At 41.7% G+C, this 24,312-nt stretch overlaps 1 protein-coding gene across 2 annotated transcripts in view; it reads right to left on the bottom strand.

Moving 5' to 3' along the window:
• map6a (microtubule-associated protein 6a) overlaps positions 1-21,243 on the bottom strand; it is a 44,363-nt gene extending 23,120 nt beyond the window's left edge. For both annotated transcript variants that reach the window (XM_048532823.2, XM_048532822.2), the window contains exons 1-2: positions 20,620-21,243; positions 3,088-3,494 (exon numbers count right to left, since the gene is read on the bottom strand). In XM_048532823.2, the coding sequence (XP_048388780.1) occupies positions 3,088-3,494; positions 20,620-20,823 (611 nt within the window). In that variant the 5' untranslated portion in view covers positions 20,824-21,243. The remainder of the gene's footprint in view (positions 1-3,087; positions 3,495-20,619) is intronic.
• Between the last annotated feature and the right edge of the window lie 3,069 nt (positions 21,244-24,312).

Here is a 24,312-nt window from a genome sequence, read left to right on the forward strand (position 1 = left end):
GGCAGGAAGGATTAGGGAGAACCCAAAGGCATTTTACTCATATGTGAGGAATAAGAGAATGATCAGGGAGAAGGTAGGGCCGATCAGGGACAGCATAGGGAACTTGTGCGTGGAGTCTGAGCTGATAGGGGAAGCCCTAAATGAGTTATTTTCTTTGGTTTCACTAAGGAAAGGGACCTTGTTGTGAATGAGAACTTTGAGGAGCAGGAAAACAGGCTTGAACAGATCGAGATTGAGGAAGTTGATGTGCTGGAAATTTTAGCGACCATTAAGATTGATAAGTCCCCAGGGCCAGACCAGATTTATTCTAGGTTGCTCCGGGAAGAGAGAAAGGAGGTTGCTAAGCCGCTGGCGAAGATCTTTGCTTCCTCACTCTCCACGAGAGTCGTACTGGAAGATTGGAGAGAGGCAAATGTTGTTCCTCTTTTCAAGAAAGGGAATGGGGAAATCCCTGGAAATTACAGACCAGTCAGTCTTACGTCTGTGGTCAGCAAGGTTTTGGAAAGAATTCTGAGGGATCGGATTTATGACTATTTAGAAAAGCATAGTGTGATTAAACAGAGTCAGCATGGCTTTGTGAGGGGCAGGTCATGCCTCACAAATCTTATTGAGCTCTTTGAGGAGGTCACGAGACAGGTTGACGAGGGTCGAGCAGTGGATGTGGTGTACATGGACTTCAGCAAGGCTTTTGATAAGGTTCCCCACGGCAGCCTCATTCATAAAGTCAGGAAGTAAGGGATACAGGGTGATTTGGCTGTCTGGATTCAGAATTGGTTGGCTGACAGGAGGTAGAGAGCGGTTGTAGATGGTAAGTATTCTGCCTGGAGGTCAGTGCTGAGTGGTGTCCCGCAGGGCTCTGTTCTTGGGCCTCTGCTGTTTGTAGTTTTTATAAATGACTTGGAAGAGGAGGTTGAGGGGTGGGTTAGTATGTTTGCTGATGGCACAAAGGTTGGAGGTGCCATTGATAGTATCGAGTGCTATTGCAGGCTTCAGCGAGACATTTACAGTATGCAGAGCTGGGCTGAGAAATGGCAGATGGAGTTCAACCTGGATAAATATGAGGTGATGCATTTTGGAAGGTCGAACTTAAATGCTGAATATAGGATTAAAGGCAAAATTCTCGGCAGTGTGGAGGAACAGCAGGATCTTGGTGTTCAAGTGCTTAGCTCCCTCAAAGTTGCCACCCAAGTGGATAAGGTTGCTAAGAAGGCATATGGCGTTTTGGCTTTCATTAACAGGGGGATCGAATTTAAGAGCCATGAGGTTTTGCTGCAGCTGTACAAAACCCTGGTGAGACCACACTTGGAATATTATGTCCAGTTCTGGTCACCCTATTATAGGAAAGAATTGGAGGCTTTGGAGAGGGTGCAAAGGAGGTTTACCAGGATGCTGCCTGGACTGGAGGGCTTGTCTTACGAGGAGAGGTTGACTGAGCTCGGATTTTTCTCTCTGGAGAGAAGGAGGAAGAGAGGTGACCTGATCGAGGTGTACAAGGTAATGAGAGGCATGGATAGAGTCGATGGCCAGAGACTTTTCCCCAGGGCAGAATTGACTGCCATGAGGGGTCATAGTTTGAAGTTGTTAGGAGGAAGATAGGGAGGTTCTTCACCCAGAGAGTTGTGAGCGCATGGAATAGTTTGCCAGTGGTAGTCGTGGAAGCGGAGTCAATAGTGACATTTAAGTGACTGCTGGGCATGCGCATGGACAGCAGTGAATAGAGGGGAATGTAGGTTAGGTTATTTTATATTTGGATTAGGAAGTTCCACTGCACAACATCGTGGGCCGAAGGGCCTGTACTGTGCTGTACTTTTCTATGTTCTATGTTCTAAATCACCCCTTAATTTCCTCTGGCCTAAGGGTACTGACCTTGCTGTAACTTGAAGACCATTTTCTCTTCAATTTAACAAAGCAATCTGACAGCTCATCACTCCCTCAGTACCGCACTCAGAGGGTCAATCCAGATTTTTAGTTCCATCAAATGAATACCTTCTCTGTCTCTGGCCTGTCAACACCTTTACCTTAAACATCTTAGTTAGATCACCTCTCAGTTTGCTCAAGGAGACATAATACAGGCTTATGAAAGGAATCCTTGTGATTTCTCTGTTTAATCCCCAGTCTGATAGATAGGGCTACTGATGGGAATTAAGTCGAGGTGGGTGAACAGAGTTAGAATTAGCCATTGTCTTATCGATTGTCAAACAGATCCAGGCACCTCATCCTGTTTGGATGTTCTTACACGAAGGGTTGACATTCATTTCCTTTATTCATTTATATAAAAGGGACCTAAGGGGCAACTTTTTCACACAGAGGGTATGAGCTACCAGAGGAAGTGGTAGCGACTGGTTCAATTTAAAAGGCATCTGGATGGACATATGAATAGGAAGGGTTTAGAGGGATATGGGCCAAATGCTGGCAAATGGGACTAGATTAATTTAGGATATCTGGTCAGCATAGATGAGTTGGATGAAAGGTTTCTATATGGTATAGCTCTATGACTCTATCCCTAATTTCCCATGAACTGAGTGGCTTGCTCAGTTCCAATTCAGAGGGCGATTTTGTCATAAGGGGAAACATACTTATCTAGTCATTGACTGTGTTTCATTAAAGTTTCTTCTCTTCCAAACTCTGGCAGCTGATCCTGACCAACAATACAATACAACTCCCCATTCCGGGTACTAGCCTGCTAACCCTTTACAGAATTGCTCCCTGTGCATTGACATTGCTTCCCTAAAGAAGGTGCACTGGTATAATGTAGGTATAATGTACACTGTACCCCATAGGTGGTGTCACCTTGTATGACTGAATCATAACCTCCTGATGCTTGTAGGGATATTTTCAAATCACCCTTTTCATAGGTTTTTTTTAATTGCACACCTCTAGAGCTGTTAGGACTTGAACACAGGCCTCCTGATTTAGAAGTAAGGACACTACCTGCATCACAAGAGATCCTTTGGTATTTGTATTCAATTCCCCTTCATGATAAATAATAACATTCTGTTGGCTGTTGTTAAAGGCTGTTCATTAAGGGTTTAAGAATGGCTCAGTATGCTCACAGTGAAGGAAATCTGGCTGTGGTTTGTCTGTTACCTGTAGGAGGTGCTGGTCCCTCTCTCCTCCTTGATCTGCCTGTTAAGAGCATCTGCCACCTTGCCTTTTGCTGGATCATGACCCACCGCTGGAAGTGCCACAGGAGTTGCGACCGAACCAGGTGGCTCTTCTCTGGTGAGCACTGGTGTCTGGCTGCCCCTGTCCCCCTTTGGTATCCAAGGATGGTGATCACTCCTCTTGGGGATTGGCCAGGCCTTGAAATCCATCTTGTATTGTGTCTCTTTCTCAAAGGGTGTGTCTGTTGGTGTGTATTCTTGCTTGGGCTTACAGCTGGGCTCCGGGCGCACCTTCCAGGGGCGATAGTCCTGCCTCATGACCGACTCTCGGCGCGATGCAGCCTTGGCACTTACTGATGCTGACACAGCTTCTGTCGCTGCTTCAGATGCCTGAGTGTCCCAGGATTTAAAAATACATGGATTAGCTCATTGGCAACAATGGCACATCAACAGCAAACATGGATTTTATAGTCACTTTATTTCCCACTGAGGCTACAAGTCTAAAGCTAAGTGGACATTTTGTTTCCCTTTCTTGTGATTTGGGCATTAATAGCAAGCCCAGCACTTATGAATTCATAACTGCCCCTGCACTAAGTGATTTATTGGCCACTTCAGAGGCAGTCAGGTAGCAACTACAATGCTGTTGGTCTGGATTTACTTGTAGGCCATACCAGGTAAAGATGATAGATTTCCTTTCTTAAGGTCATTAGATTGGTTTTTAATGAACCTGATGGTTAATGATATTGTGATGTTGCATACGTGATTTATATATGTTTTAATTTATTTTTAAGCTTGGATTTTTACATTTTGAATTAGTGATATTAGGGTTTTTCAGTGTGCCAGAAGGGTTTAATAATTAACTTGGTGATTTCTTTCAAAACAGCTTTAGAGTGATAGCCTGATTTGATTTGATTTATTATTGTCCATATGCCTAGGTACAGCAAAAGTTTTGTTTCGCATGTAGCACAGTACCATACAAAGTACATTAGGGTAATAGAACAGAGTAAAGAATACAATTTTACGCTGTAGAGAAGGTGCATAGAAGGGGGATCAACATTAAATTTAAAATTTGAGAGGTCCATACAGAATTCTAATAACAGTGGGGGAAAAGCCGTACTTGAACCTATTCAAATGTCAGCAGCCAGACAACACCAGGTTATAGTCCAACAGGTTTATTCAAAATCACAGTCTTTCGAAGTGCTGCTCCTTCATCAGGATTATTCACTCCACTCAAGTAACAGGGCCTTACCTGCTGTGCAATTCTTGTAGATATTTTCAAATCAACATACTCATAAATGCTATTACACCCCTCAGGTGGCGCATGAACCCAGGCATTCTGGAACATAACCACCACATCACAAGAGCCCTTTGCACAGCTCTTGTAGGCAATTGAGAGTCAGAACCATCATGTCACTTGCTCATGGAGAACTTAATTGGGAAGGGGCCCTTAATTCTGGACAGTTGGCCTTCTAATAAGCATGCACGTAATGCAAAAGTATTTCCTAGTATTTACCATCAGGAAGCTCAACACACCTTTACAGTTCTGAAAACATGATTATAAATGTTTATCCTGCCCCTGGGGGACTGAATTTTGGCTTCTTCTGCAACTAAGATTCTCCCCCCAACCCTCTGCCAGCTTGCTTCCCATTCCGGCAAGCTGCAGAAGATTCCACTGAGATGACCTGGAGTTTAACTGAAGAGATTAACCAATTTAAATATCATGTCATAATATCAGAAGGGTTAAAGAATTTACTGAACATTTCTGGTTTAGGTTGGTAAGGAGGCTCAAGGTCTCACTAAGCTGTTACCCTATGTGGTTCAGTGAGAGCAGGGGAGGATGAATCCAATACATTAGGTAAGAATTAACGGCCATACTTTCTGTAATCCTTGGAAATTGTTTTTGAGAAGCTTGTGAGTGAATTACATAACGTCTGCATCATGGAGTTTGATGATTATTAGTAAAAATAAGATTATGGGTGGAGTGCAGTACAGGAAACAGGACTGGGGGAGGTGATGGCCTATTGGTATTATTGCTGCACTGTTAATCCAGAGAACCAGCTAATGTTCAGGGGACCCAGGCTTGAATCCTGTCAGGGCAGAGGGTGGCATTTGAATTCAACAATAATCTGTATAAGAGTCTAACGATAACAATGAAGCAATTGTTGGAAAAACTCATCTGTATCACTAATATCCTTTAGGGAAGGAAACAGCCATCCCACATTTGACTGCAGACCAACAGCAATGTGCTGGCTCTTAAATAGCCCCTAAAAGGGGCAATAAACGCTGGCCCAGACAGTGGCACCTGCATCTCATGAATGAACAAATAAAAGCAACAAACTATAGCCCCTCCACACAGGTTATGATTGCTTCCGGGCATATCGTAGAATCCCTACAACGGGGAGGCAGACCATTTGGCCCATACTGGCTTTCTGAAGAGCATCCCACCTCAGCCTAACCTCTAACCTAACCCTGTGACCCTGCAATTACCATGGCTAATCCATCTAACCTACACATCTTTGGACTGTGGGAGGAAACCAAAGCATCTGGAGGAAACTCGCTCAAACAGAGTGAGTATGTGAAAATTCAACACAGACAGAGGGTAACATCAAATCCAGGTCCCTGGCGCTGTAAGGCAGCAAGGCTAATTACCGAGCCACTGTGCCACTGGCTACGATAAATTTTTAAATTCACTCATGAGATAAGGGCATCGCTGGCCAGACAGCATTTATTGTCCATCCCTAATTGCCCAGAGAGCTGTTAAGAGTCCACCACATTGCTGTGCATCTGAAGTCACATGTAGGCCAGTTCATGTAAGGAAGGCATATTTCCTTCCCTAAAGGACATCAGTGAACTGGATGGAGTTCTCCTTTCAATTGGCAATGGTTATCATTAGACTTTTAATTCTAGTTAACTATAACATGTGCAGGATTGACTAACCTTGATTATGTTATCAAACAATGTAAGAAAGGTATAATATCTCGAAAATATACATGGAGTTGCTTAGATAGTGGAACATTACAGTTCGAGGAACATAGGACCCAGGAGCAGATATTGGCCTTTCAAGCCTGCTGTACTATTCCTTAAGATCATGGCTCACCTGTTTGTCATCTCAGCTCCACTCTCCTGTCTGCATCCCATAACTTTTTTGGTCAGTGCATTGAGCATAGGAGTGGGAGGTTTTGTGTGGCTGTACAGGACATTGGCTAGGCCACTTTTGGAATATTGCATTCAGTTCAGTTCTCCTGCCTTCAAGAAGGATGTTGTGAAACTTGAAAGAGCTCAGAAAAGATTGACAAGGATGTTGCCAGGTTTGGAGAAGTTGAGCTATAGGGAAAGGCAGAATAGGTTAGGGCTATTTTTCCTGGAGCGTCAGAGGCTGAGTGGTAACCTTATAGAAATCTATAAAATCATGATTGGCATGGATGAGATAAATAAGCAAGGTCTTTTTCCCAGGGTGGGGCAGTCCAAACTACACAGCATAGGTTTACGGCAAGAAAGGGAAGATTTAAAAGGGCACTAAGGGGTAATGTTTTCATACAGAGGATGGTGCGTGTATGGAATGAGCTGCCAAAGGAAGTGGTGGAGGCTGGTACAATTACAACATTTAAAAGGCATCTGGATGGGCACATAAATAGGAAGGACTTAGATATGGACCAAATGCTGGCAAATAAGATCAGATTTAGTTAGGATATCTGGTCAGCATGGACGTGTTGGACTGACTGGTCTGTTTCTGCACTGTGCATCTCTATGACTATAACTATAACTCACGACTCCCTCGTCCAATAATAATCTAACTCATCCTTGTATAAACTCAATGACCCAGTGTCCACTTTTTTCAGGAGAAGGGGATTCCATAGCTGATGGTCTGAGAGAAAAACATTTTTCCCAGTCTTTGCTCTAACAAGTGTGAACTCTTAAACTTAAACTGTAACTCTAGATCTAATCTCTCCACCGTACAGTGTATTGTTGAATGGCAAACAGGACATCATCCTATATTATAGTGCTGTAAATTTACATACAATGTTTATCTGTTGCAAAATACAGCCTATAAAACTGGTAATTTTATAATGGAAAACAAGTCCACCTTCCTAACACATGACTTAATCCACAAGCAATAAGTCACATTACTGGGTGGTTAGCACCGATGATGAACAAGGTTTGCATAAAATCCCACTCTAGTTTGGAGAAGGTGATGTCAAAGTGCTAAACTACATGAGTAAACCAGAACCCCAGGCTAATACTCTGGACACATAGATTCAAACCCACTCTGACAGACGGTGAAATTGGAATTCAATAAAAATTGATGGGTAGGAAATCTGCCAACTCACCTGATCTGGCCTACGTGCCACAGAGCCACAGTAACGTGGTTAACTCTTAACTGACAATGTACACTGACAAAAAAAAATCCATGAATGTATTTAAAATAATGATCAACAGTGGCTAATGGTACAAGCCAAAGCTCGGAACAATAACAATAGACTTGTGCAGCACAGAAGGTGGCTATTCAGCCTGTTCAATTCTTGTGCTAGCAATATCTTGGTGCAGAGAAGCATAGTAAATATTTAAGGTCGACAACCTTTCATCAAAATATTGAATCAAAGGAATGAAAGTAGGCCAATCAGCCCATCAAACTTTCTCTACCATTGAATATGAGATGACTGATTGAACACATCTCTGTCTTTTACTGTCACAACCCTTTATCAAAACATTTATCAAGCTTTACTTTAAAGGGACTCAAAGTTGGAGCTTCACTGCCCTTGGATAAGATAATTCACCATTTCCTAAGTAAAGAGTTTTTCTTTGTCTTGGTCCTAAACAAGATGTAGACGTGAGTCCCTCATTTTTAATTGTTCCTCCTGGCTCTAGACCTCCCAGCCAGGGAAACCCTTCACCTCTGTCTACCCCATCCATCTCTTTAAATATTTTGGAATTTTCAATCAGATTGCATGTTGTTCTTCAAAACTCTGTTACCAATTTGTTCAATCTCTCTCCATAGGGCAGTAATGCCAACCCAGGAACAGGTTTGGTGAGTCTACATTGCACTGCCTCCACGGCAATATTATTTTTCCCGAGGAGACCAAAACTGTGCACATTACTCCAGGTACAATCTGAAGTTCCTATGCAATTGAAGCTAGACTTCACTACTCTTGTACTCAAATCCTATTGTGCCAAAGGTTAACTTTCCATTAGCCTTCCCAAAGCTTGCAACATCTGCGTGTTAGCCTTTAGTGACTTACTAGACACCCATATCCCTCTCTACAATGGGAATTGCTGGAAAAATCTCAGCAAGCCTGGTGACGCCTGTGGAGAGAATGTTGAGTTAATGTTGTTGGTTCAGTGACACACCTTCAGAACTTCATAACAGTTCTGAAGCAAGGCTATCCGCTCCACTTCTACTGTAAGGCTGACAGATCTATAGTTCTCTCCCCTTCTCCTTTCTTCAATAGCTGAGAATATTTACATGCTTCCAAGCTACAAGAATTTTTCAGGTATCTATGGAATTTCAGAAGATGATCGTCAATGTATTGATTATCATTATATCCTCCATTTTTAACACTCTGAGTTGTAACATATTAAGTGGGAATTTCTCAACTTTCAAACCTCATTAATTTCTGCACAAAACCTTCTTACTAATACTAATATTGAATTTAATAGATTACAGAAAACGGTACTCAAAATACAGTATTAATTGGTTTACATAGTTTTTATCAACCTTTATTCAGAACTTTAGTTCATCCAGCTCTACACCTCGTTATCTCATAAACTCAGTGCTGTTGTATTCTAATGTGGATGTTTGCGTATCTACGCTGCCTTCAAATTTGTCTCTTTGGCAGAAACAGACAGGCTACTTTCGTTCATTGTATGTCCACAAAAACAAATCTTATCACTTTGCTTTTAAAGATTTCTTTCATGAATTCTTATGGCCTGAAACAGTTGTCCCGTATGATTGCTGTCACAAGCATTTGGCTTCCTGCTGACATCCCTCAAATGTCCCACATTGTTCTGTATTATGTTTCTTGGCACTTATTCCAACATTGGATATTGTGACTTTTATTTAAAGCAGTTTCTGATTAACTTCATTAACACTTTAATTTGTGCATTAATTTTCGTTAAATTCCTTGAAAGAATTCCCAAACCCCTCCCAGGGATTGTAAAGGGAGTGGTGACCAACAGGTGAACTGGGACCAGTCCCACTTTTGAGGGGCTTAAAACCTTGTTGCAACAATGCACAAGTTGAACATGAGCAAATTAAAGTGACCTTTCACACGGAGGACAAGGCAATGTCACCTGATGGCATGAAGGTGCTAGCTATTGCTTACTGGCAGTTCTCTGAGCCATGAGGGCTGTGCATTCAGGTCCCACTCCAGTGATTTGAGGCTATCACTTGCTGCTGAGGTTACTGCCCTTCAGATAAATGCAAGGCCCCACCTGTCCTCTCAGGTGGCAGCCATGACAGCATCTCAAAGACAATTGGGAAGCCCCAGTCAATAAATGTGGAGCTGGAAAAGCACAACAGGTCAGACAGCATCTGAGGGGCAAAGAAATCAATGCTTCCATCCAAAACCCTTTGTCAGGATACTTATCGGAGGCTTTCAGCCTGAACCATTGACTTCCCTGCTCCTAGGATGCTGCCTGACCTGCTGTGCTTTTCCAGCTCCACACTTATTGACTCTAACTTCCAGCATCTGCAGTGCTTACCATCTCCAGGGGAATCCTTCCCTGCTATTGTTTATCCCTCAGTCATGTAGATGAACTGGAAGCAGTTAGGCTTCCCCTAGATCGGATGTCTGACATGCCAATTGCAGTGATGGGAGATGGATTGGGAGATTTGAATGTGACTTTAACATGGGTGTCATTAACATACATGTAGAAACTGACCTGCTGTCTTCATGTTCCCTGGCCAACACTTCTACCTTGGCCTTGTTGCAGTGCTCCAGTGAAGACCAGTGCAAACTGGAAGAATAGTACCTCATTCTCCACTTAGAGACCCTGCAGTCTTCAGGATGCAACAACGAATTTCACAATTTTAGAAGCTGAAACTGCCTTCAGTTCCTTTATCTAACTCCCACAGCCCAGCCCTGTCATGAATTGGGCTTCTTTCAGCACAGCAACCCATTTTCACCAACTCATTGTTCCCATCATCAGCTTTTCTCCTTCCGTAGTGTACTTTTATCCATCCTAGTGTCTGCCTAAATTCCTTTGTCTCTTTCTGGACTAGGTCTCCACCTTTCCACTTGGTCTTTCCCCCATCTTCAGCATATATACTGTCTTTTCCGAGCTATTATCCATTCTGAAAAAGGGCCACTGAACTCAAAATGTTGACTCTGCTCTCTTTCCACAGATACTGTCAACATGTGGAGTTTCTTCTGCAATTTCTGTTTTTGCGATGTTTCTGCTGTGATGTTGCTGGTAAACTGCACACAAAGATGAGGAAGAAGCTGGGACCAAAGGTACATCCTTAGAGGTTTCAAAAGAATAAAATTATGGGTTTCAAAATGATCCACTATAGGAAATGCTTTGGTTATGCTTGGGTTGAAGCTATGAGCAAAACTGAGCCACTGGAGTTCCACACAGCTGGGCAGAGTAGAGGCATTGGAGGATGGTAGTGTGATAGACCATTACAAAGGTTATCAATTATGTGAAGGCAGAAAAGAGATAATGGGCTGTTTGTTCAGGAGTGGGACTTTCTAAATAGTGGGAAATGAGCACAACTCTACCAATCATAGCAGCCCCACTGGCCACTTGATGTTTGAGGATTATTCATTTTTTTGGAACTGGGAGTTCAGTCCCTCATTTAGGCACATGCCTGCTTCGAGAGCTTCAAGCCAATCTGATTGCCTGGCAGTTGTTCTGGTAGGACTACTGGCCAAAATGGCCAGGGTGGGATCTATAAACAGTGGCCAGATTTTAAGCCCCTGAGACTAGGATCAGGCACATACAAAAAGGCTCTCAGCAGGGAGTAGAGGTGAGATGCCTTTTCTTTATACATTCAAGGGACGAGGGCATCGCTTGCTAGGCCAGCATTTATTGCCCATCTCTAATTGCCCAGAGTGCAGTGTGTCTGAAGTCACATGCCCGCCAGACCAGGTAAGGATGGCAGTTTTCTTCCCTAAAGGGCATTAGTGAACCAGTGACTTTTTCCAACAGTCGACAATGGATTCACGGTCACCATTAGATTCTTAATTCCAGATATTTATTGAATTCAAATTCCACCATCTGCCATGGTGCGATTTGAACCTGGGTCCCCAGAATATCACCTGGGTCTCTGGATTAACAGTCCAGTGATAATACCACTAGGCTATTGCGTAGGGAGAGGTGGGAGGATAGGGCTTGATGGAGAGGCTGTGGGCAGGGAACACAATTGGAATGCAGTCCTCGTGAGGGTCAGGATTGGTGACCTGAGAAAAGGGGGCTGTGAGAGTAGCTCTTCTTCTTCCAATTAAGGTGCTTTGCCCAGTCTCCTGACCCTGCCCCTAAACTGAGAATTGAGGCCATTTAAGGGCCTTAATTTGGAAGAAGACAGGAGCATCCCACAAGATATTGTCAGAGAGCCCTGTAATATGGAAAGCAGTTGAGGGAGAAGAAGATCATCCAGGGGATTTCATGGGCACCACACCATCTGCAAGTCCACTGGGGAGGGAGATGGAGTGGTGTGGTGGAGGAATGTTAAAATTCTTCCCATGCACAGAGGACATCCTTTGAGATGTTGATTGGATATGATATGCAAGGTGTGACAAGCAAAGGAGGAGCTGGAACTCGAGGGCTAGCAGAAGAGACCAAATGGATTGGGAGCGAATGGTCCATTCAGTGACTATGGCTTGTGAAATGGAAAATGGAGTCAAGCAGAAAACTTCAGTAAGCGACAAGAGCATCAGCAACTTTGTTTAATTCCTGAGGGAAATGTCTTGAAAGCTCTCTGAGAGGGATCATAACACACACATGAACAAGGAATTGGATGACACTACTCCACCCCTCAAGTCTCCTTTACCATTCAATAGATTCACGGTGGATATGATTATATATTGAAATCCACATTCCTGGCCACCTTTCATAGAATCATAGAAAGCTGATATTGCAGAAGCAGACCCTTCAGCTCATCAAGTCCACACAAATGCTCCGAAGAGCATGCCATCTAGACTCATGTCCCTATTCTATCCCTGAAACCCTGCGTTTCCCATCGCTAATCCACTGAGCCTGCACATCCTTAGACACTGTTGGCAGTTTAGCACGGCCAATCCATCATAACCTGCACATCTTTGGACTATGGGAGGAAACCGGAGCACCCGGAAGAAACCCACACAGACTCAGGGAGAACATACAAATTCCACGCAGACAGGCAGCTGCCCATGCGTGGAATCAAACCCGGGTCCTTGGTGCTGTGAGGTAGAAGTGCTAACCATTAAGCCACCCATAAAGGTATTTTCATGATCACTATTACTGAGAGTTGCTTTCGAATTCCACATGTGTTGATTCAGTTCAAGCTGCACCATTTGCTGCAGTGGGATTTGAATCCCCATCCATAGGTTATGGATTTCCCCAGTCCAGTGACCTTACCACATGATTGTACCCCTCTATTGATAATCTTTCAAACCCATGCCTAACAAGAATCTATCTACATCTGCATTGAAAATATTCAAGGATTCTGCATTCAACACCTTTTCAGAAGTTCTAAAGACTCACGGCCCTCAGAGAGAAAAATAAGTTCCAAACAAGATCATAAGACATAGGAGCAGAAGTAGGCCATTCAGCCCATTGAGTCTTCTCTGCCATTCAATGCAATCTTGGCTGATCAGCTAATCCTCAACGTGACTTTCCTGCCCTTTCCTCATACTGTCAATTCCCCTTACTGAAGAAAAATGTCTATTTTAACCTTGAATATACATAACAACCCCTACTCAAAAGCACGCTGCAGCAAAGAATTCCACAAGTTCACTATTCTCTGAGAGAGGAAGTTCCTCCTTCAGGTTGGTCTTAACTGAGTGACCCCTAACCCTGAGAAACAAACTGTAACTCCTGGAAAATCTCAACAGGTCTGACAGCATCTGCGGAGAGAAACTCAGATTAATGTTTCCAGTCCAGTGACCCTACTTCAGAATAGTTCAGAACAATTAACTCTGATTTCTGTCCACAAATATTGCTGGATCTGCTGAGATTTTCCAGAAATTTCTATTTGTGTTTCAGATTTCTAGTATCCACAGAAATTTCCATTTTTTTGCCTTATTTTTTTCCCCCAACTCTGAGATTTTGTTGTCTGGTCCTAGACTCTCCCACAACGCGAAACAAATTTTCACATCCAAGCCTGTCAAGTCTCCTAGGAATCTTACTTGTTTCAATGAGATTGCCTCTCTTTATTCTAAACTCCAATGAGTACAGACTTAATCTACTCAACATCTCCTCAGAAGACAGTCCCTCCATACCCAGGATCGGTCAAATGAACCTTCTCTGTACTTCCTCCAATGCCAGACTCTTTCCTTTTATAAGGGATTCAAAACTGTCCACAGTATTCCTGCTGTGGTCTGACTAGTGCCATGTATAGTTTTATCAAAACCTTCTTATTTTTGTACTCCATTCACTTTGAAATAAAAGTCAACATTCCATTTGTCTTCCCTCTTATCCATAGAACATGGATTCTTGTTGTTTGGGATTCATAGATCCCTTAACTACTAAACCCCTAAATTGCAACCCCTTATATCCTCATACCTCTTTCACTTGCTGTTACACCCCCAACCATCACTAATCACAGAACAAATTCAAGTTACCCAGGCCGAAGAGTATGACTGCCCTCTGCATCAAAGTATACAGGTAACTTTCACCTTCCCTAATCTGGTGCAACGTCTGCAGCTCAGACTCTCACCTTGAGACTCAAATCTGATGTTCTTTGACCTACAAACATGCAGATATATTCACTTTGGATCACATGGTGTCCAGCAACTTCTACATTCTACAGCAGCAACACATCACCTGTCCTGCAATCACTGTTGGGCTTGATTTAATTTATAAATTAAAGGCTCTTGTTTCTCTGCCTTTCACATTTTACTGTAATATTTTGTTTTTATAAAACAAAAATAGTTACCAATATCAATCATATGTTAAGCAGATATTTTTAAGAAAAGAGACAAGCGAAGAGAGAACTGGAGACCCATATATAAACTGAAGACTTCACTTTTGCTTTAAAGACTAGAAATATTCAGCAATCAGCTTCCTTGCCCTTGCATCATGCTGTGGTTTGTGATGTTATTCTGCAGCTAGTCTCACCAAATTCAGCCTCACAATTCACACCTTTTATCCTCTCCTGCTCGCCTCTTACTCTGGGGTGGGATTTGATTCTTGCATTATCATTAGGGAAAGCACCCCCATCTCTCTTTGCACTGAATTTGAACCAAGTTTCTGAGAGTATATTCACGCGACCTCTATCTCACACTGACTGCCATCTTAAATCTCTGTCTTAAATAAGTTACTCCTCATTTTTAAACTGCAATGCCTGGTCTAGATTCTCCCACAAGAGGAACTGGCCTCTCCTCTACAACCAGTCAAGACTGCTTAGGATCTTACACACATTAATGAAGTTATATCATAGAACATAGAACATTACAACACAGTACAGGCCCTTCAGCCCTCGATGTTGTGCCGACCTGTCATACCGATCTGAAGCCCATCTAACCTACACTATTCCATGTACGTCCATATGCTTATCCATCCAATATGTACGTCCATATGCTTATCCACATCATACCTTTCTAAATTCCAGTGGATACTATGTAGCCAGTCCAACCTTTCCTCACAAGACAACATAACCCTTCTAGGGATGCCTAACAGTTCCAGGATTTTCCTTAATTCATTCACAGGATTTCATCATTGTTGGCTAGGCCAGTATTTATTGGTCACACCCAATTTGGGCAGTTTAGACTCAACCACATTTCTGTGGGTCTGGAGTCACAGGCCAGACCAGGTAAAGATGACAGATTTCTTTCATAAAGGATATTATTGAACCCAAAGGAGTTTTCCTTGGCAAATTAACAACAGTTTATTCATCATCATTAGATTTTTATTGAAATTAAACTCCACCATCTGCCATGGCAGAATTTGAACCAGGGCCCCAGGACATTACCTGGGTCTCCAGACAGCACCACTAAGACATTAGCCCCCTTAGTATTAGAGCAGAACATGCTTTCTGGTCCAGCAGGAGCCCCATCAAGCCAGTAGGAAAGTGGATCTCACGCATTAAACCAAACACATTTCCCAGAGATATTTTAGGTCCAGTGGGATTTGTGCCATCTCCAGTTTGCCCACATCAATGTGGGTACAGGCCAGAGCTCTGAGGTGCCCAGTGTGATTGGGTCTAAAATTCATGAATAGTTTTGTTTCCATCATTCAACTATGTTCATTCGTCATTCAAATATTATGTCACACCTTTGCCGCCTCCTCTACTTTGGCATTCCTCAACAGTGCCAGCTGGAGTTCAGTGGCTTGTCCTCTTATTAATTAAAAAATTCTAGATATGAGTGTCACCTCAGAGATTTGAGCACTAGTGTGGTACAGAGGGAGCACTGCACTGTTGGCAGTGTGTATTTCAGATGAATTGTTGAACCAAGATTCTAGCTATCTTCTCGGGTAAGTGCAAAAGATCACCATCTCGAAGAGGAGTTCTCATTCACATTTCAGCAATTATTTATTTCTCAACAACATTGTAAACAGATTATCTTCTGGGATCTTGCTGTGTACAAGCTGGGATGATGCACTTTGTATACCACCTCTAATGGAACAACCAGTCCAAATGCCTGGCTAAAATTCCAACAGGGATGGAATTTGCCACCACAAAGGATTGAGGTCAGTGTAAATTATGAACACACTAATTAGGAGGACCATTCAGCCCCTTCAAGCCTGCTCCACCATAAAACAAGATCATGGCTAGGAGTGTGTGCTCCTGAAAAATCATCAAAGTAACTTAGGCTTCACTCCAGTAGATGTGCCAATTGCAGCTCCATTACCTACAGACTTGCTCCAGAGTTATGTGATCAAGTCTTGATCTAGGGCTTGAGCATAAAAATCTGCACTGATGTCCAGAACCTGGACAGTTGATGGAGGAGCTGTCTTTTGAATACGACAATAAACAATACTGTCTCAGGTAAATGTAAAAGACACCACACCTGCTCTTATAGGAAGAGCAGGGAAATTCTCTCAGTGTCCTGGCCAATATTAATCTCACAATCAGGATCGTAAAAACAGAATATCTGATCATTGCAACATTATTGCTTGTGCAAGTTGACTGCATGTAAATTTGTGGCTAGGTTTCCTATATTAAAACCATATCACTTCAGAATTACTTCATTATGTCCATAGCAACTTGAAACATTGTGTGGTTTTTAAAGGCGCTGTATAAATGCAATAATTTTCTAATCCAGTTCAGCATTTCTGATCTGGAAATTTCCCCTCTGTTCACCACCTAAAGCTACACCCATGAATTGACAGAGCTGTAGTTCACCCAGGCATTGGTTCACTTGCATCTTCTCCCAAACACCACCCAAACTTGTTAGAAGGAATACTCACAGGTGTATTGCCTTTCATTATCTCCGGACATTCCAAATCACTACACAAACAAATAGCTCGTTTTGAAATTCTGGGAGTTATAAGATGAATATTCATGGGACATGTTGCTGGCAAAGTCGTTATTTTAGTTACTCATCCCAAATTACCTTTGCGAAGGTGGTGGTGAGCTGCCTCCTTAAACTGCTGCAGTCCTTATGGTGTAGGTACTCCCATAGTGCTGTCAGAGAGGGAGTTCCAGGACTTTGACCCAGCGACACTGGAGGAATTTCAAGTCAGGACAGTGTGTGGCTCGGAGAGGGACTTGCAATTGGTCATGTTCTCCTACAGTTACCAGCCTGATTTTTTAGGTAATAGAGGTTAGAGGTTGCTTTTGAAGGTACTATAGAAGTTGCCACAGCAGCTTTTCACAAACAGCAGAAATGATCAGATAATGTCTTTTAGTGATGTTCACTGGTGGTAAATATTAGCGAGGACGAAGACAGAACTCCACTACTCTTCTTCAAAGTAGCGACATGACACCTTTCCATTCAACTAAAATGGCAAATGTTATGATCCTAGTGGATAGTAATGCTGGACAAGTCAGGTCCTAATGGATGATAATGTTGGTCAAGTCAGATCCTAGTGGATGGTAATATTGGTCAAGTCAGATCCTAGTGGATGGTAATGCTGGACAAGTCAGATCCCAGACTTGATAAACCATAGGTTTTATATTTGCACTTTAGTTACTATGGTATTCTGTCACTGAACTTATTCATAAGAGGCTGTCAATATGGTTTTAACAAACAAACATTTAACATTTATTCCACACAAGAAAATATCACAGATATACACAAAAATACCTGGAAAGATCTTACTATTAACAGCACAAAGAAAGATTTAACACTTTTCCCCAGCAATATACTTTACTGATTAGTCACACTCATTTACAGTATCACAAACTTTTCTTTTCAGTGAATTTCTGCATACTCCATAGATGTAATTCTCTACATTACCATATTTCTCCAAGATACACAGGCATAGATTAATCATTGATGCTTCCTCACTGATCTCAGAGAAAACCTCACAACATTGCCAGCCCTGTCTACTTGGACTGCTAAAACAGCTTAAGACTTATTTCCAATTCTGATGACCTCAAAACTAAACTGCCCTGCTGCCGCTATGGATCCTTTCTCCTTAGTCATGTCTCTGACCCTTTTTTTGTTTAATTTGCTCATAGGGCATCGACTTCACTTCTGAATCACCATTTATTACCCGTCCCTAATTGTTCTTGAGTGGGTGGTGATGAGCTGCCTTCATGAACCACTGAAGTTCATGTATTATAGATTGACATAAAGCTCCGTTACGGAGATAAATCCAAGATTTTAACCCAGCAACAGTAAGGGAACAATGATATATTTCCATGTCAAGATGGTGAGTGGCTCAGAGAGGAATGTGCAGGTGGTGATGTTCTCATATACCTGCTGCCCTAGTCCTTCTAGGAATAGACATGGGTTTGAAAGATCCTCCTGAGGATCTTTGGTGAATTTCCGTAGTGCATCTTGTAGATGGCACATGCCGCTCGGTGGTCAAAGGAATGGATGTTTGTGGGTCTGGGACCAATCAAGCTAGTTGCTTTATCCTAGATGGTAATGAGCTTTTTGAGTACTGTTTTGATCTGCATTCCTCCAGGCAAATTGGGGACGGAGTAGATTGCAGACAAACTTTGGAGAGTCAGGAGGTGAGTTACATGTGGCAGTATTCCTAGTCTCTGATGTGCTTTTGCAGTCACTGTATTTATATGGTTAGGCCAGTTTAGTTTCTGTCATAAAAGTTCAATTTAAGTTATTTGTTCTTCACTCATTTGTAGACTGTGGGCATCACTGCAGAGTCCAGCAGTTATTGGCCATTTCCAATTGTCCAGGAGCAGTTAAGAGTCAATTTCATTGTACACTTGGAGTCAAATGTAGACCAGACCAGGTGAGGATGGTGGATTTCCTTCCCTCATGGACATCAGTAAAAGACAATAGACTGTGGTTACAGGTGTTTGCCATCCAGCCAGTTGTACATTGAATGCAAATTTCCCCATCTACTACAATAAGATTTGTACCCATTTCCCCTCATAACCTGGGGCTCTAGATTATTGGACGAGTAAAATCACCATTATGCCACTATCTCCATGTTAATTGCCCTGATTATCTCACCAGGTAATTTTTCTAGCCACTTAGCTTGAGTCACATGATTTTCTGGAAAAGCTGTTTTGACCAACTGCCCAAAAGAAGAGTTCCACACCCTTAAAAAAAGGTAAGTCAGCCAAAAACAAATAAAATCTCCACTTCAGAACCCAATTTCCCAAATTCTAGCATTACATAATATGTTAAAAACTGATTGCACAGATAAGGCTTCAGCTTAACTTCTCATCCAAATGACAGTGCCTCCAACAGTGCAGCATCTCTCTCAATACTGCACTGCACTGGTCTGTCATCTTGCAAATTTTGTGCTTCATTTGTTGAAATGAGGTGAATGTGTGCCCCATTGAGTCACAACTGCCAACTATAGATTTATACCAGAATCTATAATTTATTTATTTTGATTATTTCTGTGCAAAAGAATAAAGAGTGCACATTGCCAGCCAAGTCTGCATTCCAAACAGTAATGCCGAGAACAAGTTTTTTTTAAATGTTTATTTTAATACTTGCTATTTCAAAGAATCATCATCTAACCCTGACGATGGTGAACAACAAAGGCCACTCGTTCCATTAAGGTTATATAAGTACCAGTATTAAATGATTAAATTAAATTGGTTTTGAACTGAAAAGATCCTTGTCTTCACTGCAGTGCTCTTGACATTTCCTGTATTACCAGACCATATTGGCACTGCATAGAGGCGCAGCATTTCAGGTGGTATGACGCAGTTTGTGTGAGTATTAATCAAAAAAGGGGTGTGGGATCTGGACCTGAAATAAAATTAAGCATCTATGGGCTTCATACAATTGAGGTATTCCCTGTTCAACTGGTAGCATGGATAGGAGAAAGCAAATCAGAAGGTGGAGAGTGTTTAGCAATGTCAGAATTAAAAAGGGCGTGTGCTTGATTTGCCTCTGTGTGCTTTTGTGTCCCTCACTGTGTGTTCTTTTAATTACGTTTTGTGGGCTCTCTGTAAACTTACTAAATTCTTGAAAGAATAATTTTAGAAAAGGGTCCAGTGGAATATTTTATTGTTGGTTATAAACAAGGATTATGCTGCAATCTGTCATAAACTAAATTTAAATAATTGAATGTGAAAAGCACTTTTAATGAAATTATATCTAATTGACTATTGTTGTCCAAATAAATGGAAAAGGTGAGAATCAATTCCTAGAATGAATGACTTTTATCTGTTTATACATCTACCTGTCTGTCTACCCAGCTATACATAGGTTGCTCTGCACATATTATTTACGTGTCCTCTGGTCCAGTTTTTATTTCAGCTTTTGCTTCATGGCTCTCCTCCATTGACTGCAAGTTTTGCATTTAATGAATGTTAAAAAGCTACGTTTAGGGAAGGGAAAGGGCTAAAAGGTGGGGGGGGGGGCGTGAGGAGTGGAAGGGGGTGGTGAAGGGGGAGAAGGGTCACTGTCAGATCTTCAGAATGTACAGAATACCAGGACAGGGTAAACAGAGAACAAGTACTTGAAAGGTCACGACAACAAAGAGGAAGGAGGGGTGGAGAGCTACAGACAGTAGGTGAAAAGAAAGCCGCATCTGCTGCCTGGAGACTATAGGTAGCTGGAGATGGAGGAGAACACTGGTAGATGCTCGTGGATAAAGGACTCTCTCCTGTGTTGCTAAAGGTTACAAAACAGTCCTGGACCATACAGACTGATCCAGAAATTAACTTGATATACACATTAACCGTAAAGTGCCTAAATAGAAATATAAATTGCAGGGCAGAATGTAACGACATGAATTCTTTAGAGTTTTTTTCAGAAAACAACAATAGAAAAGGTACCTCGGTCGTCTTGGCAACCGATTCCTGGTCGCCACTAGTAGGCTGTGCATCGATGCCCGGGGCTCGGATTTGTTGGTGGGGAGTAGCCCCATCGGTAACCTCGGAATATTTCGTGAAAACTAGAGGCACCGCAATGTCAGCCTTGTCCAGCTGGTTCCAAAAGCGAGCAATGCAACACGCCCGGCTAATGCACGGCCACGCCATCGCTGTCCAGGGTACTGAAACTCCCCCACAGTTCCCCCGCTACTCTGCTGTCCAGGGTCCTGAAACACTCCTCCGTCCTCTCCAACACGGTCGAACCCGGTCAAACCTATTGGAAGAACGACTCCGGTCCAACGTCCTGGATTTTTGTTTTCTCGCCTTTATGTACTACCATTAAATTTACGAATCTCTTTTCTGTGAAATGTCTCCCATCGACAAAGAAACAACCGTGATAACTGAAGGAAATCACTCAAACTGTGATCTATCCCCTCTGGCTCCCTGAGGCTGAGCGAGACTTGTCCTTTCGCAAGGGCCACACCCTCGCTGGTTCCAACATCCTCAGTCTCAGGATGTTCGGGAGGGAGTTGGATCCAAGACTATCTTTCCCTCCCCGCCATCAGCACACGCTGTGTAGCTGCAGAAATGAGGGGTGGGGGAAGGGAGGAGAAAACAGAAGATAGTGAAACAAGCTATTTAACCATTTGCTGCCCAGAGCACCATTAAATTATAAGAATAGCTTAGGACCTTGTCATAAAATATAGCCCTTCCTTTAAATGGTAAAATACCATTGCATTAACACAGAACAGGCAGGAAATAATTTCCTGAATATTATTAGGTTTGAAAAGCACCATTGTAAATCTAGCTGTTATCCACATATCTGCTGGGCACTTCCAGCTACTTCAGGTTTGTTTTTCTAACATTCTGTGGTACAGAAGTACTGTTACAAAGAATCAAACAAACAGAGAATGAGGACACTTGCCCATTGATATTGTGCTGACCCTCTGGAAGAACTATTAACTAATCTCATACACTGTTTCCTTATCCTCTCATAGCTTTACAATATTTTTGTTTTCAAATTTGCAACTAATTCCTTTTTGAATTGTAGCTTTTCCCGGTGTTCTTACTCGTGGTTCAGACTATTGCAATGCATGACATTAAAAAAATTGTCTTTAGCTTCTCTGTGGTTCTTTTGCCAGTTATCTTAAATCTCTAAACAAACAAAAACAACTGCAGTTCAGAAGAAGAGTCACTGGGCCTGGAGTGTTAACTCTGCTTTGTCTCTGCAAGTGCTGCCAGACCTACTAAGTTTTTCCAGCAATTTCTGTTGTTGTATCTTAATTCTCCGTCCAATGTTTACTGATCCTCCTGTCACCAGGCATTGCATCACCTAATTTACACTATTAAAACATACAACAATTTGCAAATTCCTCTATTTAATCTTTGATTAACCTTCCCTGCTCGAAGGAAAGCAATCCAATCTTCTTCGAATTCCCTACATAACAAAATATGGAACTCATTATCACAAGGAATGATTGAGGTGAAACCAAATGGTGGAGCTAGGGAAATATATCAGGAAGAAGGAAATATTGGCCTTGCTGTTATGATTAGATGAAAAAAGTTTAGGCAGATGTTGATATGAAGTGTAAAAGGCTAGCATGCAGTAGATCCAAATGGCTCACTTTGGTGGTGTGTATTGTATAGTACTGTGAAGTCCTACTCTCCCCAAACTGAAATTAAGATATCTGACTTATCCAAACTGAGAAAAACCAGCAGGGAGGGTTACATTTCCACTGTATAGTCTTGATGGCTGAGTGTATCAGTCACTCATTATATCTACATATATTTAATGGAAATTTGCATTGAAACTGAATGTAGTTTAAAAAATACATCAGTGCAAAGCCCTCTATGGAGGACCTGGGAAATGTGTGAAAAGAAACACCACCAGATTTATTCATGTGAGGCTGAATGAACACAGCAGGCCCAGCAGCATCTCAGGAGCACAAAAGCTGACATTTCGGGCCTAAGGGTCTAGGCCCGAAACGTCAGCTTTTGTTCTCCTGAGATGCTGCTGGGCCTGCTGTGTTCATCCAGCCTCACATTTTATTATCTTGGATTCTCCAGCATCTGCAGTTCCCATTATCACAGATTTATTCATATTGGGATGCACCAAATCTACACCAGGAAATGTAAGTAGAATATTGAACTAAATTTGCCTCAATATCTATGGGGCTTAAAAAGTGAAATGAAGAGACAGGAAAAAAAATTAGGTGATGAGAGAGAGATAAATAAAAGTTATGGAAAGAAGAAGGAGAAGGACCGTTTCCCGTAGAATCATATGGTACAGAAAAAACCCTTCAGCCAGTTGAGTCTGTAACACCAAAGCATTTTCTTACAAAATGCTTTTTCTAATGATTAAATCCTGAAAGAATTAAACTCCATAGCTGTAAATATTAATTTTCATGACTAGACAGATTGCTTGTGAGTAAAATCATTTCTCAAATCTCTTCAATGAGTAATTGGCAGTGATTAAGCCAAATCCGAGCATTAGCAATTTACTCTGGGATAGACAAACCCTATCTTTTCCTGAGAAATCAATGCTTTATTTTTGAAAGAACGAAGATCATTCATGGAATATTGGCATTGCTTGCTGGGCTAGCATTGTTAGCTACTCACCCTTAATTATCCAGAGGGCATTTAAGGCTCAACCACATTGATGTAGGTCCAGAGTCACGCAGGCCAGATGACAACAAGAAATGTCCTTCCCTAAGTGAACCTGGTGTAACTTTACAACAAGTGATAATGATTACTATCAGATTAGTTATTTCTAATTCCATATTTTTATTGAATTTAGTTAGCTTTCTTGATATGATTCAACTCACATCCCTAAAACATGAATGTTGATTCTGGATTATTAACCCAGTGACATTACCACTTCACAACCACCTCTCCCAAGCTATATGGGTGGATACAGCTAACCCATATCCTCAATTTTGAGTGTCCTGGCAGGATACTCTCTCATTATAGCTTCTGTTTGAAAAGGAGAATGGAGGCTTGCTATGTTTAACTACAGATATGCACTTACTGGAAATTTATCATCTGATTTATGCTTTCCTATCAGTGGGCAAACACTGCCAGCCAGACATTTATTCCGAATGTAAATTCCAGAGCTATATCACGCCAAATAATCTCATCATCAACAAAAGCACAAATTTTGGAAAAGCATTGTTCTAATTTAGTTTCAATAATTTGTATTTATATAGAAGAGAATATATAAAATTCCAATCGAGTTTATATTCAATGTAGCACTTGAGATTTGGTGCATTAATGCTTTGCTGTAAGTCAATTTTGTTCCATGGTGAAATTAGATTATCATCAATAAGGTGCAATCAGGAATACAAATTGTTTTAAAAATAATAACTGATGCAGACAATACATTAAGAAAAACATATAAGTATGCAATGTTTCTCTTCAAATGATTTTCTTGATTGTTGAAGTCACCAGGACTGGGTAAACTTACATGCTATTTTTCAAGCTAATTTTGCCTGAGCCCAGTGGAAAATTCCATTTATTTTTTCTGATTTATTTTTCCAGCCACTTTTTCCCCCTCTTATCCTAAAATTGCATCATCTTCTACCTCCTATAATTGACGTGTACTGTACTTTATGTATGAGCCAATGGAGTAAGTATCACAGAATCATATAGTATTAAAGA

Source organism: Stegostoma tigrinum, chromosome 6 (assembly GCF_030684315.1).
Source record: "Stegostoma tigrinum isolate sSteTig4 chromosome 6, sSteTig4.hap1, whole genome shotgun sequence".
NCBI lineage: Eukaryota > Metazoa > Chordata > Chondrichthyes > Orectolobiformes > Stegostomatidae > Stegostoma > Stegostoma tigrinum.